Consider the following 15,398-nt stretch of genomic DNA (forward strand, 5'->3'; position numbering starts at 1 on the left):
TGTTCAGTGTCTAATAAGCCCATGAGGGCTGGGCACCAATTATGGTGTTTGACACTTAAATAAACAGATCAATCAATCAATCAATCAATCAATCTTGTAATTAGTCCATACGTTATTTTGTCTTAAAAAAATATAAGCTACTTTAGTTGATGAACAAAAACACTCAAACCTTTAGTGTGAATCTCTGGTGCCACGTGATCTGACAGGAAGTTATTCACTGATAAACAATGTCATGTCTAAAAAGTGTTTTACACCTTACAGCCAAAATAGAAAGAAAATCAGAAATCACACTTGGCCACATGGCACTGTGCTACTTATACTACTACTAATACTTTTCCTGTACGCACAGCTCTGTGGCCTTCCAGCAGGTAAAAGCTACATAGAACTGCGTAAAATACGAGTACAGTCTGTTTAGAAATAATTTAAATAAATACCTCTGAGGGATTGTGAAGCAGCAGAGCAACCTTTTTACATTAAAATAAATCAATTAAACCACTGCATCCTGTAGTTAAAACAATCTGGTTTATTAATTCAGTACCAGTTAATATAGCCACACTTCCAAACCAACTGCATTATCATTTGGCAAAGCTCAATACACACACAGTGAAGCTGGCAGCAACCACACACACCGAAAAGACACAGTCTGTGGAGCAGGTTAAAAACCTGGCTACGCCCTGCCTACCTGACGTGTTGCATCTGTGCCCCATGTATTTCAGCTGTTACTGTCATACTTCTTAAAAATGTCTTTTTACATACAAGATAGGAAACTATCTCTAAGGTGAAATGTAAATTTCACCCTGGTGATTTGACCGCCCAGTATCTGGTCAGTGTCAGAGTAATGTACAGTCATGATACACAAAGCAAAACATAACTCCAAGACTGAAAACATGGGTCTCAACGTGGAAAAGGAGAACTTTAAAAGTAATTACCATAATCACCATACAAATATAATAAAATTGAAAGCTTCAGTCGTAAACAAAATTAAAATTAATAAACATGTGTGTTCACAAAATTGTGCAGAACTTCAAATCTGCAATACGGCAACAAAATATGAACTATGGTTCTGCTCCAACCAGGTCGATTGCACATTGTGGGATAATGGTTGGCACATGGGGTGGCCACTCAAATTTAAGGTGTGTCCCGTGCCACCCCATGACCCTCCCTGGATACGCCCCTGGTCCGTGGAGAAATAACGCTGTATTCTTGTCCAACATCTGCCTGATTCAGGGAAGCATAAGTGTTCATGTCTTCACCAAGTTCCCTCTGTTGACTTTTACCCCTGCAGCTGTAGAGGAAAAGAATGTAAAACTATAATCCTCTGAATTAATAAGTATTAATCTGTTTGACTAATCATAATAATGATAATAATAATAATAATAATAATAATAATATATATATATATATATACACACAGTACAGGCCAAAAGTTTGGACACACCTTCTCATTCAATGCGTTTTCTTTATTTTCATGACTATTTACATTGTAGATTCTCACTGAAGGCATCAAAACTATGAATGAACACATGTGGAGTTATGTACTTAACAAAAAAAGGTGAAATAACTGAAAACATGTTTTATATTCTAGTTTCTTCAAAATAGCCACCCTTTGCTCTGATTACTGCTTTGCACTCTTGGCATTCTCTCGATGAGCTTCAAGAGGTAGTCACCTGAAATGGTTTCCACTTCACAGGTGTGCCTTATCAGGGTTAATTAGTGGAATTTCTTGCTTTATCAATGGGGTTGGGACCATCAGTTGTGTTGTGCAGAAGTCAGGTTAATACACAGCCGACAGCCCTATTGGACAACTGTTAAAATTCATATTATGGCAAGAACCAATCAGCTAACTAAAGAAAAACCAGTGGCCATCATTAGTTTAAGAAATGAAGGTCAGTCAGTCCGGAAAATTGCAAAAACTTTAAATGTGTCCCCAAGTGGAGTCGCAAAAACCATCAAGCGCTACAACGAAACTGGCACACATGAGGACCGACCCAGGAAAGGAAGACCAAGAGTCACCTCTGCTTCTGAGGATAAGTTCATCCGAGTCACCAGCCTCAGAAATCGCAAGTTAACAGCAGCTCCGATCAGAGACCAGATGAATGCCACACAGAGTTCTAGCAGCAGACCCATCTCTAGAACAACTGTTAAGAGGAGACTGCGCGAATCAGGCCTTCATGGTCAAATAGCTGCTAGGAAACCACTGCTAAGGAGAGGCAACAAGCAGAAGAGATTTGTTTGGGCCAAGAAACACAAGGAATGGACATTAGACCAGTGGAAATCTGTGCTTTGGTCTGATGAGTCCAAATTTGAGATCTTTGGTTCCAACCGCTGTGTCTTTGTGAGACGCAGAAAAGGTGAACGGATGCCTGGTTCCCACTGTGAAGCATGGAGGAGGAGGTGTGATGGTGTGGGGGTGTTTTGCTGGTGACACTGTTGGGGATTTATTCAAAATTGAAGGCACACTGAACCAGCATGGCTACCACAGCATCCTGCAGCGACATGCCATCCCATCCGGTTTGCGTTTAGTTGGACGATCATTTATTTTTCAACAGGACAATGACCCCAAACACACCTCCAGGCTGTGTAAGGGCTATTTGACCAAGAAGAAGAGTGATGGAGTGCTGTGGCAGATGACCTGGCCTCCACAGTCACCGGACCTGAACCCAATCGAGATGGTTTGGGGTGAGCTGGACCGCAGAGTGAAGGCAAAGGGGCCAACAAGTGCTAAACACCTCTGGGAACTCCTTCAAGACTGTTGGAAAACCATTTCAGGTGACTACCTCTTGAAGCTCATCGAGAGAATGCCAAGAGTGTGCAAAGCAGTAATCAGAGCAAAGGGTGGCTATTTTGAAGAAACTAGAATATAAAACATGTTTTCAGTTATTTCACCTTTTTTTGTTAAGTACATAACTCCACATGTGTTCATTCATAGTTTTGATGCCTTCAGTGAGAATCTACAATGTAAATAGTCATGAAAATAAAGAAAACGCATTGAATGAGAAGGTGTGTCCAAACTTTTGGCCTGTACTGTATATATATATATTAATTATAATTTTGCGTTCTTACCGTTTGATGCAGATGATCAGGCTGGTGAGGAGGATCAGGTTCAGACTTAAAGACACACCAGTGATTATCCAGGGGAGGACTGCATTAGAGCTGTGGTTTGAATCCAACTCATCTAAAGAAAAACATAGTTTGAACTCCATTGAAACATTTTTTATCATATTTTTATTTTTTTAACACTTCTCACTCATTGCTGTATAATGCCATTTTAATATTACAAAAGCAGCATTTAATTTCACCATGGAACTAAATGTTTAGAGGCTATCTTGCTAATCTTACATAACATCACTGCAAACATCATAACAGACAGAAAGGTATTTGCACCATGCTCTGAGCAGATATGACAGACTACTCACAGTTCGGTCTGTTTTCAGTGTAGTTCTGGAGTGGAATTTCAACCTCGGCCCGACCCAGTTCATTGCTGCTGATGCATTTGACACTGGTGTCATGGTAGTCAGCAGCAGACATGGTGATGATGCTGTTCACCGTCTGGATGTTGCTAGAGCTGGTGACTGAGAAGTCTGTGAGAGAAGGCCAGGTGATGGGTGCCAGGGGATTCCCCCGACTGATGCACACACAGACCAAGAGCTTTCCTTCAACCATGCACTGGGAACTGTTTAGGATTTTGGGGGAAACTGAGAGAAAGAAAGGTTGATCAGTTGTAATAATATAATAATAACAACTTGGCAGCAACTTCCTAACCCTAACAGATGGGTGTCAGATGACTGAGTTATGACATATTCTAATATGATATTGTTCATATTTGGTAAAACAAACAGTGCAGCAAACTTACATTTCACATCTAAGGTGACAGTTGTCTCAAGAACACCGGAACCATAATCTGCCACACATGTGATGTTGGTGTTGTGGTCATCTGCTGTAGGAGTGAGGGTTAAACTGTTTCCCATTCCATTACCATAAGAACCATAAAGTATTAATTGTCCACCAGCCTTTGTCCATTTCCAGTAGACATCTGTAATGCCGGAGCATACACGATAAGGCTTACAATACAATGATGCTTGTTGTCCCTCTGTCATGGGAGGAACCGTCACATCTGGTGTATTAGTTGAAGCTGCAAAATAAACACAATCAGAATTATAATATGTCGTATTATTTGGTCTATGCCTGTTGCAATACACTGTGACAACTAGGTTTCCAACACGTTCTCATCTCAACTTGTCAAATACTGCAGCTTTCTCAGTGGACCTACATGTCTATATATGACAGGCTGTGTACCCTCCTGCGTCAGTTTTGGATGTTCAGGGACAGTGTGTCAGTTTATGCTTGTTACCAGGGACGAAACTTTGATTTCAGAGGTTGGGGGGGCACAACTGGCTTGAGTCCTGGGTGGGGTTGTCACCTATTGCTTGAACAGTGCCCTGATATTTCTTGACGATACTGGAAGTAAGGGGTGTCCCTCAGTGTAATTTCGAGTTAAAATAAAGCTTGAATTAATATGAATATCTGCCCTACACCTCAAAGCAATATGAAGTTCAAAATATGTATGAAACTACAGCCTAGAGGCTTTTTAAATACAAAGTTGTCATAGACAGAAATTTGACAGACACCTTTTTGAAGTTACTTTTACTGTATTTAAAGGTTCAGTTAATTACAGGTACAGTTCAGGCCATCAAATTAATTGAGAAATTTTGCATAGAAACAATAAAGATTGTGCAATAAAGCAAAATGTGAACAGTAAAATTCCTTCTGTTAATATATAAAAAAGAATGCAAAAATAAACATTTTAATAAAACTCAATCTCTTATGTCTTAGTACAGCACCCCCTTCAGTTAATATATAACAAAGCATGAAAAAAATTAACTTTTGAAATAAAAATAAAGCTCTTATGTCCCGGTACAGCATCCCCTTTAGTTCCCTGCGTTTTCTAGTAGTTCAAGTAGTTTTCTATAACAGTATTACTTTTCAGTTCATTGTGCTCTTGTTTGTTATTGTTACTATGCAGCAGTGTTGGGAACATTGCTTCAAAAAAGTAATAAGTTATAGTTACTCGTTACTTTCCCCAAAAAGTAACTGAGTAAGTAACTGAGTTACTGCACTATAAAAGTAACTACTTACCTGGAAAAGTAACAATAGCGTTACTTTTTTGTAACATGCTCAAATATGTCAAATTGCTTGGACACCCCCCCCCCCCTTAATGGAACTGTATGTAATGAAACTGTCTACAAATATCTGGGATTTTTCTTAGAAGAAAATTTGTCTTTTAAACATCACATTGAGTGTCTTACGAAAAAACTCAGGGTTAAGTTGGGTTTCTATTTCAGAAACAAATGTTGTTTCTCCTTTAGTGTGAGAAAAAGACTTAGACAAGCAGCATTTCTATCAATACTTGACTACGGTGACATTTGGTACATGCATGCAAATTTATCTTCTCTGAAAATGCTGGATTCAGTGTATTATGCAGCGTTAAGATTTGTAACTGATTCTGGTTTTCGTACTCATTACTGCAGCTTGTATGAGAGTGTTGGTTGGCCTTCTTTGCACAATCGTAGATTGGAACATTGGTAAATTTTTCTTTATAAGGCCATATTGTGTGATTTGCCTTCTTATTTATGTTCTCTCTTGATTCCGAAAGTCGCCAGGAGCTGTAATCTTCGGTCAGATGGACAAATTATGTATGTCGTTCCTCAAACGCAAACTGTCTTTGGTGAAAGTGCCTTTAAAGTATTCGCACCCTCGTCCTGGTGTGAGTTACAGAGACATTTTAAAATGGATTACCTGCCAAGTATGAAACATTTTAGAAGTAGGATTAAGGACTATTTGAGTACTGAATGCACATGTTAGAGCGTTGCTAGTGATTATACTAGGGTGACCATATTTTGATTTCCAAAAAAGAGGACATTCGGCCGGCCACGACATAGCCTACTTAAATGATACTCGCAGTTTGTCTTATCATTTTAATATATTTAAAATTTATATGTATGGATAGAAAATTCAGTTATATTACAAAATAATATCTCTCAAAGACAGAAATTCAGATAGGCCCCAATAGGGGACCCATACACACACTAGAGTGTGGCGATCCGAACCCGACAGTACCTGGACGGGTCGGGCCGGGTTTGGTCAAAAATGTAGCTATAAATTGTATTCGGGCTCGGGTCGGATTCAGTCAGCTTTCAGTGAAAATGTAGTGTAAAAATAATTAAAATCCTATTGTCTGTCCTGTTTATTGCTTGGGCACTGTTATTTACGTGACAACACCTGAACATAACACACACAGACACACATTGGCTGTTTGTTTCTACCTCTCCCCTCGCTGGAAGTCTCGGACCTCCAGCCGCCCGCCTCCGCCTTGATTAAACGCTCAAAATAAAATAAAAGAGGGAGACAGGTTTTTCCTATTTTATCTTATTTTGTTTTATTTTTCCCTCTCCTCTCGCTGGAAGCGTCGGACCTCCTGCCTCCCGCTCCCGCTTCCCACTCCCGTCTCAAACACGGAGGTCTCCCTCCCTGCTGAGCACGTCCGGCCCGTTAAATACCCTGTAACCGTAACAACTGTGTGACACAAACTCAGTGCTGTCAGGCTCGGTTCGGGATCGGACAGAAATATGCGGCCCATGCCGCACTCTAACACACACACACAAACACACGGAAAACCAGACATTATCATCAGTTTATAAAAAACCCCGGACGCCCCGGACGGGACGTGAAAAGTGGACATGTCTGGGCAAAAGAGGACGTTTGGTCAGCCTAGTATAATGATTATACTGTCTTGAAGTGAATTGCTGTTGTGTTTTTAGTGGAACTATTATGCGGCTGTCTTGGCCAGGACTCCCTTGCAAAAGAGATTCTGAATCTCAATGGGACTATTTCCTGGTAAAATAAATGTTAAATAAAAAAAGAAAATAGAAAATAGAAAAAAGAGCTTTAGAGCTCCGCTGAGAAGGAGCTTGCTTGGGTGAAAGCCACTGCAGTGAACTCAAGTAAAGCTGAGTAACGGCGCATTTTATTGTGAGTAGGGTAACAGTGTTATAACGGTGGAGAAAGTAACTTATTTGATTACTCGTGACTGAATAAAGTAGCGCTGTTAGTAACGCCATTTATTTATAGCGCCGTTATTCCCATCACTGCTATTCAGTTCACTGCGCTCCTTGTATCTCTCTATTGTTACTTTTCAGTTCACTGCACTCCTTGTATCTTTCTCATCATGCCCTCTAAAGGGAAACAGACTTCAGTTTGAGCAGCCGTTTTCCGTGTGGCCCTAGTGCTCGATGCGTCTCATTTTATTAGCTTGTAACTAGGGATGGGAATTGAGAACTGGTTCCTGTTAAGAACCGGTTCCAACTGGTTCAATTCATCAACATCATTAGCCTTTATGCTTAACGATTCCCTTATCGATTCTTTTCATTACGCCGAATCTATGCTCGTCAGTCAGCAGCACATTCAACAACAAAGAAGAGGTAATGGCTGAGAGACAGAAGCGGTCAAAGCCGTGGCTTCACTTCACGCTGTTAATAGCCTCCCTGAAGCTGCTAGCCCACTGTGGAGCCTCGCGCATCCCCGCTCCAGGTACACGGCGGCAGGACGCTGTTGTTGTTAGCCTCACTGGAGCTGCTAGCCCGCTGTGGAACTTCGGTGCATCCCCGCTCCAGGTAGACAGCGGCAGGACGCTGTTGTTGTTAGCCTCCCTGGAGCTGCTAGCCCACTGTGGAGCCTCGCGCATCCCTGCTCCAGGTACACGGCGGCAGGACGCTGTTGTTGTTAGCCTCACTGGAGCTGCTAGCCCACTGTGGAGCTTCGGCGCGTCCCCGCTCCTGTTGCCAGATTTCATGGGAACACCAAGGATGGTAAGATGAGGGCAGTTGAGTTGATTTGCACGCCATTTGTTCTTATAATATGCTGGGCTAGCTGCGTTAGCTGCCTCACCTGAGTTAGCTGCACCAGCTGCGTGGTGTTGACACACTCAGGCTGTGGGCCGGGATTTATCTCTAGATCACCAGCTAGGAGTAACATTAATGACAACTCAATGTGGCCGTTGTTGTGACATAGATAACTGTATGCCAATGCTGGTTTATGACTTATGACTGTGAAGCTGCCGTTAGTTTTTTGTGTGGTTAGACGATGTCGAAACATTTCTATGCGGGAAGAGGTGTGTCGTGAGGAGGGAGAGGGAGAGGGACACAAATTACGTCCGTGCTTGTTACTTACGTTGTGTCTTTTCAAAATACACTTCAGCTTCACTGGAAATGTACAGTTCCTGCTTATTAAATGCATACAGTCTAAAGCTTTAAACCCACAATATAAGTGAAACACTTAGTTTTTATCTTATTTCTTTAGGTTTAGACAACAAAAGCACTTGGCTTAGTTTAGAGCAAAACATTGTGGTTTGGCTTAAAATTCACACGGTTATTATCAGTGAATTATTACTCACCAGAAACTGAGATCTGAACCCTCTTTGGAAAGATGTACGTCTGATTACATCCCCATTCCAGTTTGAAGCCAAACTCATATTCTCCACGTGGTAGGCCCCTTATCATGAATCTGTCTTTTGTCCCAGATTCTACTGTGTCAACAACTTCTGTACTTACTGTATTCTGTGGATCTCCTTTGAACCAAATCTTTCTATATGGAGCTGTAACTTTGTTTGTTGGAAAGGTGAATTTATATGAGATCCGGATGCAGTCGGCAGCTTCCACTTCAATGGGTGTGGTCACATTGATTGAAAACTCTGTGTCGTCAAGAGTTTCTGCGTAAAAAATCCCAAAAGAGTTAAATGTGTGATGTATTTATTTACATTTACTGCAATTTAAGATACAATAAAAAATACCTTTGACACACTGTAGCTGGCAGATCCTGGCCTTAAAAAACAGGCAGAGAATCACTGAGTAGATCAAAGTCATCCTTGTGTTCTGGAGGAACTGGGCAGCACATTAAATATTTGTTAATTAATGACAAATATTACATTTGATAATTAACAGCTTCGTTACCTTCCCACGTAGTATGTTCTGTATTAAAACAGTACATTTGTCATTTTTAAACATACATAATAAATACTAATGAATATTATACAAAGTCTCAGTATTAAGATGTAGAGTCTGTACACTCACTCTCCGTCTGCTGCCACTGCTGCTTGTTCCTGTTGCATCAGTGTCCTGTATAAGATCTGTATTGCCTTTTTGAGGTAACTCATGAACATGTAGTTCTGTTATTTTTCAATAGTGAACAAGGAAGTGGTCATGAAGTGGTTTGCAGAAAACACTACATCATCTTTGATGCTGTTGGTACTTTGACAGTCCCATACAAAAAGGGAAGGTAAAGAAATGACCATCAGACTGTTGGAGATGTTGTAGTGAAAATACTGCATTAAACTATGCAGTGTGAGCAGTTGGAGATAACGTGTGCACTCTGACAATAAAGTGAACACACAAAAACAACAAATAGTTTTGGTTTCACTACATCTCTCGGGTACAGCTACAAAAATGACATGATGTAATGTTGGTGTCTAACATGGGAAATGTTGTGAACAACACAACGAAAACAGGAGAGAATCTTTTTACTGTCACACATCAGTATATTCTTTAATGTCTAGAATCAAATTGTGTCGTCTTTAGTTTCTGTGTTAAATATGAAGATTAACCAACCAGTATTTGCCTCCTTTTAATACATCCTCATTTCTGAGGTTACAGTATGGGGTAATGGGGCTGAGACAAAAACGTTCACATACTTTGAGGAACATCTGTTTGTGCGCTTTAACAACATGTAGAAAGGTGAGATGTACAAAGTTTTAATGATCAATATATCACCTTTCCATTTCTCATGCTGGAGGAGGTGCTTCTTCTTGTAATTAGTCCATACGTTATTTTGTCTTAAAAAATATAAGCTACATTAGCCGATGAACAAAAACACTCAAACCTTTAGTGTGAATCTCTGGTGCCGCGTGATCTGACAGGAAGTTATTCACTGATAAACAATGTCACGTCTAAAAAGTGTTTTACACCTTACAGCCAAAATAGAAAGAAAATCAGAAATCACACTTGGCTACATGGCACTGTGCTACTTATACTACTACTAATACTTTTCCTGTACGCACAGCTCTGTGGCCTTCCAGCAGGTAAAAGCTACATAGAACTGCATAAAATACGAGTACAGTCTGTTTAGAAATGATTTAAATAAATACCTCTGAGGGATTGTGAAGCAGCAGAGCAACCTTTTTACATTAAAATAAATCAATTAAACCACTGCATCCTGTAGTTAAAACAATCTGGTTTATTAATTCAGTACCAGTTAATATAGCCACACTTCCAAACCAACTGCATTATCATTTGGCAAAGCTCAATACACACACAGTGAAGCTGGCAGCAACCACACACACCGAAAAGACACAGTCTGTGGAGCAGGTTAAAAACCTGGCTACGCCCTGCCTACCTGACGTGTTGCATCTGTGCCCCATGTATTTCAGCTGTTACTGTCATACTACTTAAAAATGTCTTTTAATATACAAGATAGGAAACTATCTCTGAGGTGAAATGTAAATTCCACCCTGGTGATTTGACCGCCCAGCATCTGGTCAGTGTCAAAGTAATGTACAGTCATGATTTAGTTCACAGATTTAAACAAATATAATACAGAAAGCAAAACATAACTCCAAGACTGAAAACATTGGTCTCAATAAAGAAAAGGAGAACTTTAAAAGTAATTTATTTTAGTCTGTGACAGTGGTGTGTCTGAATTTTTTATGCAGAGTTGCCCAGGTGGTCTATGCCTGTTGCAACACACGGTGACAACTTAGTTTCCAACACGTTCTCATCTCAACTTGTCAAATAGTGCAGCTTTCTCAGTGGACCTACATGTCTAAATATGAAATGCTGTGTACCCTCCTGCGTCAGTTTTGTCAGTTTATGCGTGTCAGTTTATGCTTGTTACGTACATTGTGTCTTTTCAAAATACACTTCAGTTTCACTGGAAATGTACAGTTTCTGCTTATTAAATGCATACAGTCTAAAGCTATAAACCTACAACATAAGTCAAACACTTAGTTTTTATCTTATTTCTTTAGGTTTAGGCAACAAAAGCACTTGGCTTTAGTTTAGCGCAAAACATTATGGTTTTGCTTAAAGCAGCTGTGTGGAACTTTACGTTTTCGTTGATTATAGTGCCCCCCTTTGGTCGAAGCGGTATGACACCCACAGCCTGGTGTAAAATCTCGACTGCAACCGGCAATTACCGCATGCATTTGTTTTGAAGAGCGAGAGGAAGATCATAAATGTTCTGGTGTAGCGCTGAATTTTTTATAAACTGAGGACAACTGCCTGCTGTATATTTGTGTTTGTGGTCACAGTCACAGATAATTTTGTGGCATTTGTTGTAACGTTACTAGACAAAAGCGGTTCACATCAGCTAACGTTACATTTAGCTTGCTTATAACTTCCATGTCGTCATATATTGAAGTGAAACAACGTCTAACAAGTTGCGGTATATTCTCTAAATAAAAACAAAAATTACATACCTGTCGATTAGGAAAAGGGCCAACTCGGGATCAGTTTTAAAACCTTTCAAATCTCTCAACTCTCTCCACTTGGTGAATACCCGACTGAAGTTTAGACACGTTTGGGCTCGAGCCCTATCACTGTCCCGTTGAGCCTTCTTCTGTTCTTCTGTTCTTTTTCTTTTAGATGGTGCTTCTTCTTTATCCGCCATTACATCGAAAGTACAACCAAGTCCTTATAGACACATCTGGTAAAATTGTTATGTGTTCAGCAATGCCCGTTGCGTACCACTTACTCGAAGAACACTCTCTGTAAACACGGCTCTTCTTCCTCTCTCAATTTATTGGCGGATTGCAAACAACTTCCAGGTGCATACCACCACCTACTGTACAAGAGACTACTCCCTTCTACATGTCATTTAGCCTGTTTCTTAAATCCTACTCGTAAAACACGGCTCCTTCTTCTTGTGTGGTTTAATGGCTGTGGGCCGCTGTGGGCGTGCAGACTTACTTCCGCCTCCGGGTGCCGTATTCTGGTTTGCTGACTTCGGCTGTGTCCGACCGGAGCCAGGCTACGCTAAATACCCATATAGAGAAAGGCTTTTTTGTCGCTGTTGGGTTCAAATAAATATGCGGATCTTCAAGGGGGGGTGATACGAACTAGGGACAGTTTTATGAATGGTAAAAAGTTCTGCACAGCTGCTTTAAAATTCACACAGGAAATGAACAACGTTCCTGAGTGAAAGTCCAGAGTTCTTGACCCATCCAACACCCCTCCTGCCAGCCCCATATGAACTGTCTTGCTCTTTATATTAGAATAGTTGCTGGTGTGTATCATATCACTGAGAAAGGGTGCCTCTGTGCATTGGTGTCTGACGCCAACAACACTGACAAAGCAGCGGTATTAGTCAAGTTGGGAGTGAGACGGGGCTGAAGTTTCTGTCTATATTTTACATATATACTATAAATATTCTGTTTATTTTAGTCTCACATAATAAACCAAGCAGTTATTATCAGTGAATTATCACTCACCAGAAACTGAGATCTGAACCCTCTTTGGAAAAATGTACGTCTGATTACATCCCCATTCCAGTTTGAAGCCATACTCATATTGTCCTCGTGGTAGGCCCCTTATCATGAAAATGCCTTTTGTCTCAGATTCTACTGTGTCAACAACTTCTGTACTTATTGTATTCTGTGGATCTCCTTTGAACCAAATCTTTCTATATGGAGCTGTAACTTTGTTTGTTGGAAAGGTGAATTCATATGGGATCCAATCGCAGTCACATTGATTGAAAACTCTGTGTCGTCCAGAGTTTCTGCAAAAAAATAAAATTAAATGAAGTAAAATTAAATTAAATTAAATGAATAGAATTGAATATATGATGTATTTATTTACATTTACTGCAGTTTAAAATACAATAAATCATACCTTTGACACACTGTAGCTGGCAGATCCTGGCCTTAAAAAACAGGCAGAGAATCACTGAGTAGATCAAAGTCATCCTTGTGTTCTGGAGGAACTGGGCAGCACATTAAATATTTGTTAATTAATGACAAATATTACATTTAATAATTAACCGCTTTGTTGCCTTCCCACGTAGTATGTTCTGTATTAAAACAGTACATTTGTCATTTTTAAACATACATAATAAATACTAATGAATATTATACAAAGTCTCAGTATTCAGATGTAGAGTCTGTACAAGATAAAGAAATGGCCATCAGACTGTTGGAGATGTTGTAGTGAAAAAATTGCATTAAACCATGCAGTGTAAGCAGTTGGAAAATAAGTTGTGCACTCTAACAATAAAGTGAACACACAAAAACAACAACAACAACAAATAGTTTGGGTTTCACTACATCTTTCGGGTACAGCTACAAAAATGACATGATGTAATGTTGTTGTGAACATGTTGGTGTGTAGCCACAAGTATAATGGATCAAAGCAGAATGAAACATTGTGGGTGCACGCAGCGAAAACAGGAGAGAATCTTTTTACTGTCACACATGAATATTTTTTTAATGCCTAGAGTCAAATTGTGTCATCTTTAGTAATAAACATGTGTTCACAAAATTGTGCAGAACTTCAAATCTGCAATACAGCAACAATATGAACTATGGTTCTGCTCCAACCAGGTTGATTGCACATTTTGGGATAATGGTTGGCACATGGGGTGGCCAATCAAATTTAAGGTGTGTCCCGTGCCACCCCAGGACCCTCCCTGGATACGCCCCTGGTCCGTGGAGAAATAACACTGTATTCTTGTCCAACATCTGCCTGATTCAGGGAACCATAAGTGTTCATGTCTTCACCAAGTTCCCTCTGTTGACTTTTACCCCTGCAGCTGTAGAGGAAAAGAATGTAAAAATATAATCCTCTGAATTAATAAGTATTAATCTGTTTGACTAATAATAATAATATATATATAATAATAATAATAATAATAATAATAATAATATATTTATTATAATTTTGCGTTCTTACCGTTTGATGCAGATGATCAGGCTGGTGAGGAGGATCAGGTTCAGACTTAAAGACACACCAGTGATTATCCAGGGGAGGACTGCATTAGAGCTGTGGTTTGAATCCAACTCATCTAAAGAAAAACATAGTTTGAACTCCATTAAAACATTTTTTATCATATTTTATTTTTTATTTTTTTAACACTTCTCACTCATTGCTGTATAATGCCATTTTAATATTACGGAAGCAGCATTTAAATTCACCATGGAACTAAATGTTTAGAGGCTATCTTGCTAATCTTACATAACATCACTGCAAACATCATTACAGACAGAAAGGTATTTGCACCATGCTCTGAGCAGATATGACAGACTACTCACAGTTCAGTCTGTTTTCAATGTAGTTCTGGAGTGGAATTTCAACCTCGGCCCGACCCAGTTCATTGCTGCTGATGCATTTGACACTGGTGTCGTGGTAGTCAGCAGCAGACATGGTGATGATGCTGTTCACTGTCTGGATGCTGCTAGAGCTGGTGACTGAGAAGTCCGTGAGAGAAGGCCAGGTGATGGGTGCCAGGGGATTCCCCCAACTGATGCACACACAGACCAAGAGCTTTCCTTCAACCATGCACTGGGAACTGTTTAGGATTTTGGGGGAAACTGAGAGAAAGAAAGGTTGATCAGTTGTAATAATATAATAATAACAACTTGGCAACAGCTTCCTAACCCTAACAGATGGGTGTCAGATGACTGAGTTATGACATATTCTAATATGATATTGTTCATATTTGGTAAAACAAACAGTGCAGCAAACTTACATTTCACATCTAAGGTGACAGTTGTCTCCACAACACTGTGACCATAATCTGCCACACATGTGATGTTGGTGTTGTGGTCATCTGCTGTAGGAGTGAGGGTTAACCTTGCACCAAACAAAATGCTAAATAGATAATGTTCACCATAATCATAATCATCATCATCATCACTCTCAAGTCTAAACTGTCCACCAGCCTTTGTCCATTTCCAGTGGATATTTGCTTTAACAATGCACAAAAGAAACAGATCACATCTCCGTGTGGCTGCTCGACCCTCCTCCATGGAGGGAACCGTCACATTTGGTGTTTGGGTTGTTGCTGAAAATAAACACAATCAGAATTATAATCTGTGGTATTATTTGGGCTATGGGTGTTGCAACACACAGTGCTTACTAAATTTCTTTCAGTAGATATGTTTTCACTTCTAAACACTCATTGTGGTTTGTAACTCAACCTCTAAAGATGTGGTGAACTTTACAGGCACAATCAACGTTCACCATAATGCACTGGGCCTAAAATGTTACACACATTTTAATTTTCCGTATGTGATATATATTTCAATCCCACACAATAAACCAACAAACATTAGATAATAATGAGATTAATCACTCACC

The 15,398-nt window shown here is 39.9% G+C and overlaps 2 protein-coding genes across 3 annotated transcripts; both read right to left on the reverse strand.

Annotated features, from left to right (window-relative positions):
• Positions 1-130: 130 nt before the first annotated feature.
• Positions 131-9,331, reverse strand: LOC144463452 (sialic acid-binding Ig-like lectin 12). 2 transcript variants are annotated; one of them, XM_078167748.1, is made up of 7 exons: positions 9,126-9,331; positions 8,846-8,936; positions 8,450-8,764; positions 3,854-4,132; positions 3,417-3,695; positions 3,064-3,175; positions 131-1,279 (listed from the first exon to the last, which is right to left on the reverse strand). In XM_078167748.1, the coding sequence occupies exons 2-7, from the start codon at positions 8,916-8,918 to the stop codon at positions 1,129-1,131; spliced, it is 1,209 nt and encodes a 402-aa protein (XP_078023874.1). In that variant the 5' UTR covers positions 8,919-8,936; positions 9,126-9,331; the 3' UTR covers positions 131-1,128. The 2 variants fall into 2 exon arrangements, with proteins under 2 accessions (XP_078023874.1, XP_078023873.1); XM_078167747.1 differs by having other exon boundaries at positions 133-1,285.
• A 4,242-nt stretch (positions 9,332-13,573) lies between these two features.
• On the reverse strand, positions 13,574-14,921 carry LOC144463601 (uncharacterized). The gene is made up of 4 exons (XM_078168364.1): positions 14,788-14,921; positions 14,351-14,629; positions 13,992-14,103; positions 13,574-13,851 (listed from the first exon to the last, which is right to left on the reverse strand). Exons 2-4 carry the CDS (start codon positions 14,595-14,597, stop codon positions 13,695-13,697), a joined length of 516 nt encoding a protein of 171 aa, XP_078024490.1. The 5' UTR covers positions 14,598-14,629; positions 14,788-14,921; the 3' UTR covers positions 13,574-13,694.
• Positions 14,922-15,398: the final 477 nt, after the last annotated feature.

Source organism: Epinephelus lanceolatus, chromosome 5 (genome assembly GCF_041903045.1).
Source record: "Epinephelus lanceolatus isolate andai-2023 chromosome 5, ASM4190304v1, whole genome shotgun sequence".
Lineage (NCBI taxonomy): Eukaryota > Metazoa > Chordata > Actinopteri > Perciformes > Serranidae > Epinephelus > Epinephelus lanceolatus.

Coding starts and splice junctions, on each gene's coding strand:
- LOC144463452 (XM_078167747.1), bottom strand. CDS start 8,918: ATGACTTTGATCTACTCAGTGATTCTCTGCCTGTTTTTTAAGGCCAGG. Junction 8,765..8,845: donor CCAGCTACAGTGTGTCAAAG/GTATTTTTTATT, acceptor TTTTTTACGCAG/AAACTCTTGACGACACAGAG. Junction 4,133..8,449: donor GGTTCAGATCTCAGTTTCTG/GTGAGTAATAAT, acceptor TTTATTTTGCAG/CTTCAACTAATACACCAGAT.
- LOC144463601 (XM_078168364.1), bottom strand. CDS start 14,597: ATGGTTGAAGGAAAGCTCTTGGTCTGTGTGTGCATCAGTTGGGGGAAT. Junction 14,104..14,350: donor CATTGAAAACAGACTGAACT/GTGAGTAGTCTG, acceptor GTTTTTCTTTAG/ATGAGTTGGATTCAAACCAC. Junction 13,852..13,991: donor CTGATCATCTGCATCAAACG/GTAAGAACGCAA, acceptor TTTCCTCTACAG/CTGCAGGGGTAAAAGTCAAC.